Source organism: Mercenaria mercenaria, unplaced genomic scaffold (genome assembly GCF_021730395.1).
Source record: "Mercenaria mercenaria strain notata unplaced genomic scaffold, MADL_Memer_1 contig_1619, whole genome shotgun sequence".
Lineage (NCBI taxonomy): Eukaryota > Metazoa > Mollusca > Bivalvia > Venerida > Veneridae > Mercenaria > Mercenaria mercenaria.
Window position 1 is genome coordinate 1 of NW_026459609.1, and position 5,033 is coordinate 5,033.

Consider the following 5,033-nt stretch of genomic DNA (forward strand, 5'->3'; position numbering starts at 1 on the left):
ATATATTTACAATTTTTTGTTACTTTAAGATAAATTGTTATAACGACCTTTAAATAGATAAACAACCTCATTTTATTCAGTATAAAAACATAGATGATATATAACATTGAACATTTTAAGAATAGTAAAACAAAAAGGATCTGTTAAACTTTTCAATACAAACATTGTTTCCACGAAAATCCATTACATTGAATCATTTCCCTTTTGTTTTCCACTTTCTTCGCAGCATCATGCTCGATGTTTTCATACACAAATTGCCCGAAAATGCATTATGAATGAGGCCACACGCACCTCTCTCAGCCAGAGCGACATTGCACACAGTACCCGGTATACAATAGTATCCATTTGTAAACCATGATCAGCTTGAAATAATATATTCAGATATGTACAGTAACGTGCGATTTGTACATACAAAGAGAATCTACGGCTCATTAGTTGTGGGCAAAAGCGTCAGATTAAAACATTCTATCTATAAGTTCAACTAAGCAAACGTATATGCAATATTTGGTCCTTAAGAAATTCTAATACAGAAAACATCACATGACCAGCGACTATTTCATTGCTTGATTATTTGGCGGGAGTTTATTTTGAGATCATGCATATTCATTAAATTAATCTCTATACTACATTAGCAAATATTCAACGCACGGGTTAATACTCTATACGAATTATTGTTCCTTGTGGCCCGATGTTTAATTAATTTCGTTTTACAATAAGTTGACTCAAAGACACATGAACACACATTCAGTTTAACTCAGAAGTTATATATAATGAATATGTATAAGTCCAAGATGGAGGCGCCCAACTATTAATCAGATGTCTTTGGGCAGTACCCTTGTGTCCATTGACTGCTCAGTCAAGTGTGAAATGTAATACGTGTTCCTTGAGAAGGAACATTGATACGCATGGTCATGAACTTTAACCTTTAGCCTGCTAAATTTCTAAAATGAACTGGTCCATCATTGAATTTGGGCAATACCATTTATTATTGGAAGAGGTGTTCACTGAAATTTACTTACTGAATAGCGAACAGTGCAGACCATGATCAGCCTGCATTGATCGCAAAGGCAGAATTACTTGCCGCCAGCAGGCCAAAGGTTAAAAATCCACTAGACCATTTCTGTCGCGCATTGTTCGCCATATAGGTAACATGCATACAAGGCACTTTTAGATAATATATCTCAGTCATGCAATGTGTTTAATATCGCAGAGACCCTCTAAATGTTTTAAGCTTTCGTCAAAGTACACAAAGTCCCATAGTCAGTATTGGATGTATTAACAATTACTGTTCCATCAATACAAAAAGTGTTTTTACCTGTTGAACCTGTGCGCGACCCAATGTTGAGTGTATAGCTAGTTCCTGTCAGACTGAAGTCTTGAAATGTTTCATATGCTTCTGTATCGTCTGCTTTGGACATGTCCAGCCTAACCTCCGTTGCCCCATGTGCAGCTAGTTCTTGTATGTATTTAAGACCTACGTGAAAAGAAAACAACAACAAAAAAAAAAAAAAAAAAAAAAAAAAATAGAAATAAAAAAATAATGAAATAGAAAAAAAAATAAATAAAAAAACGTGTTACATCATTTAGTAAGTTTTAGTTTTAGCAAACGATCTTTTTTGTCAATTATTAGATAAGTTCTACATTTTAAAATTATCACTCTCGACACCTCGTGGCAGATTCAATAAAACGTTCTAGTATATTTAGCAATATTCAAACCTTTAAACAATGTTCAAGAAAATAATGATCAGAAATAGGATTTTACTAGAAATTAATGTATTTTATGTTCACAACTGAAAATATGGTAGCCACATTTTAAACAAAGACACTATAAGCCTTATTGTCATTTGATTATTGTAAAGTCAGCGGAGGATTACAGTGTATGGAATAACGCACTTTTGAACGTGCACATGTGCACAAAAAGAGTGCCATATAAATTTAGGAAACCACAAAATCCCTTGAATTTTGCTGAATGGACCTACCTAGCCAGAATTCTCCATCTTTTGCACCAAAACCATTCTCGTATTCCGAAAAGTTTCGATAAAATTCTAACATCCCATCGAATCTCTTCTGAAATACCTGGGATATTAGTATAAATAGTATGTTAGCATACATGTTGCTGAAAAGATCTCTGTATTTTCTAATTGTAGAACCTGATATTTATTTACCTAAATGTGATACTAAGCTTCTGTATAAAATCTGTAAAATGATCTTTTTGGAAGCATAGAGTGCAAACAAAGATACAATAGCGATTTTGTTAAACCAAGTCTGTTCATGAGAGGTAAAGTTATGTGCAACGCCCTTCACCCCTCTTAGCAGAACTCTTTTATAAATTGAATATTTGACGCTAAGATCTTTAACCCTTAGCCTGCTGGCGACAAGTAATTATGCCTTTGCGTCCAGTGCAGACCAAGATCAGCCTGCACATCTGCACAGGCTGGTCATTGTCTGCATTGTTGGCTGTTTAGTCTATAAATTTTCAGTGAACACCCCTTCGAATAATAAATGGTATTGCCCAAATTGAATGATGGACCAGTTCATAATAGAAATTTAGCACGGTAAGGAATAAAGAAATAATAAGAATGTTCCCAAGAACGGGCATTCTAGCCGCCATACAGTTTTTAAATATTGTTGCTGTGACAGTTGAATATATTTTTATGTGTACAATAAAACCAATCAACGTAGTGGCAGATTTTTTTTCATGAGAGTAAAGTGGAAGTGGTACACTTCCCAAGCCCTTGAGACCGTCCTAGCGGAACTCTATCATAAGTTAACACTGAATATTCTCCCTGATTCTTATTATTCTTTTTAACTCTTACCTTGCTAAATTTCTACAATGAACTTGTCCATCTTTCAATTTGGACAGTACCATGTAGCAACTACACGACACTTTGAGAGTTATAATATCTTGGACTCACTCTTTTCAAAAACGGTAATTGGTATAGGTCAAAAAAGAATTGCGCAGCACGCTTCCTTTGCTCTACATAATCTTTTTTCAATATTCAATAATATAGAACTGCCGATTTTTCAGAAATTGTTTTTTATGTAATAAACATGGTTTATACAGAAATGAAATAAATGGTCATCTGCTTTCATTTTCGATTCCTTAGGTCTACCTCTAGTAAATATAGAACTGAGTCATGTGACTTATAGCTTAATATTCATTGGAAGCGGCACGCATATCATTACACGCGGTTTATTTAACGATTTTGTCAGTTGCATTTCGAACTCAAGAGGCTTGTAATATTAAATTTGCACTTTTCTTATCGATAATCGTAAAGTACAATGTGTTTACTGGATATCTAAACAGTGTTCACTTCAATAAATAGTTAATTGTATATCTATATACTTAATTTCGGAATATTTGTGTTTCATTATAAACGATACCGAGTCAAAGGAATGTGTCTCGTAGCAGAAACAAAACAATAAAGGAACTTAGTAAATGAAAAACAAGGAGAAAATTCTATGTATTTACATGTGCTCCTTGTCTTCACCAAAATATTCGCACGAAATGTTGGATAGCGGAGTAGAAATATGTTCATCTTGTAGATGATTTGTTTACTGCGCAATGCCCGGAATGTAATGGCTACAGCTGGCATACGACAGGTTAGGGACTGAAGCTTATATTCAATAAACTAAAAGTACTTCTTTCAAAATCGAAAAACTGTGGGCCAACTGCAGTATTAGGATATATACTATTACTTGATTCAGTTACGCAGAAAGCAAGAATTTCGAGAGATGAATTGTGTGAATCATTCAGTTCTTAGATGGATTACTAAAAGAAAAATCTTAGAATTATACCATCATGTGCATTTGAGTAAAGAATGTCCAGAAGATCTTTATTATCTGTTTCTATTTCTATACAAGCGGAATGGTGTGTCTATGTTCTATGAACACAAGTTCTCAACGTCTGATGATAGGGAACTTTATCTTCCTGTGATAATGACTCTTAACATTTTGAACAAAGGTCAATCCAAGTGTCTCAAAATCATGCAGCTTGTGAGAAAATTAACTTGGGTAGCATTCAAAAATAATTTCACCTTGAAATCGAAACATTCCGTGAAAAATAACGTAATAGCAGAGGCCCTTTACTTATTTACAGTATTTGATGCAGCTGAGACAAAGCACCGGCCCACTTGTTAAACGTTGACATGAGAACCGTAATGACCGTAAAGTTAATCATTCTTCGTTTCTTCTCTCTTAGCTATTTCTATGATCAATTACCATTATCATACATATGCATTTTTCTTTCACTAAAGTTAACAATTGTTCGCAATTTCATGAAGATATACCTGTATCTTATATTTGTATATATTGGGATGTAGCGTATATTACTATTTCATTTATCTCAGCAATCAGATATTTAGTTTATTTATTTATTTATCTATTTACTTATCTTAGTTGACTTCTGTGTCCGTTGGCTCTCACTGTTCCCGCTAAAATAGTTATTTCTACCAAATCAGTTGTCTGCTGTGATATTAATACAACTTTAGAGTGTTCCCTATGCAACTGCTTACTCAAAGCCTGGAATTATATGGTTATGCATATACACATCAGTCTGTCGCTAACATGTCTGCATCCGCTAGCCGTTGTCTGCCCTCGTCGGCTTTACAATCAAGTCTTCCACTGTGGACTACCAGTTGACTTTCTAATCAGCTCTGCCTCCGCAGCCTGGCATCGTCTGCAATGAAGTCTCAGCACTACCTTTTGCATCCGTTGCTCGCAGCCTGTCACATAAGGCTTAACATGGAAGTCTGCCATACTTTGTCACCGTTGAATGTATTGCCTGTATAATTGGCCAGCAGCCTGCCATCGTCCGCTTCTTCAATGGTGTTTGTCTGTCGTAAACATCGTAGATAGTCCGCTACTTTATGCATATTTTTGGGAGTCTTAATCTGCCATCGTAGACTGTAGACTTTACCATCAATTGGACGCAGCTTGCAGTCATAAGCTATTTCGGTAGGTCTGCCATTGTAGACCTCTGCATCCCTTGTCCTTAGCCTGCCACCGTAGGCTATTTCAACCAAGTCTGCCAT

General features: G+C 35.3%; 1 protein-coding gene across 1 annotated transcript; it reads right to left on the reverse strand.

The window, feature by feature from the left end:
- Window positions 1-1,315: 1,315 nt before the first annotated feature.
- On the reverse strand, window positions 1,316-5,033 carry LOC123542071 (ficolin-1-like; the record flags this gene model as incomplete). The annotated part of the gene is made up of 3 exons (XM_053532658.1): window positions 4,761-5,033; window positions 1,980-2,076; window positions 1,316-1,474 (listed from the first exon to the last, which is right to left on the reverse strand). Coding segments are annotated over exons 1-3 (529 nt in total), but the record flags the coding sequence as incomplete, so codon positions are not given.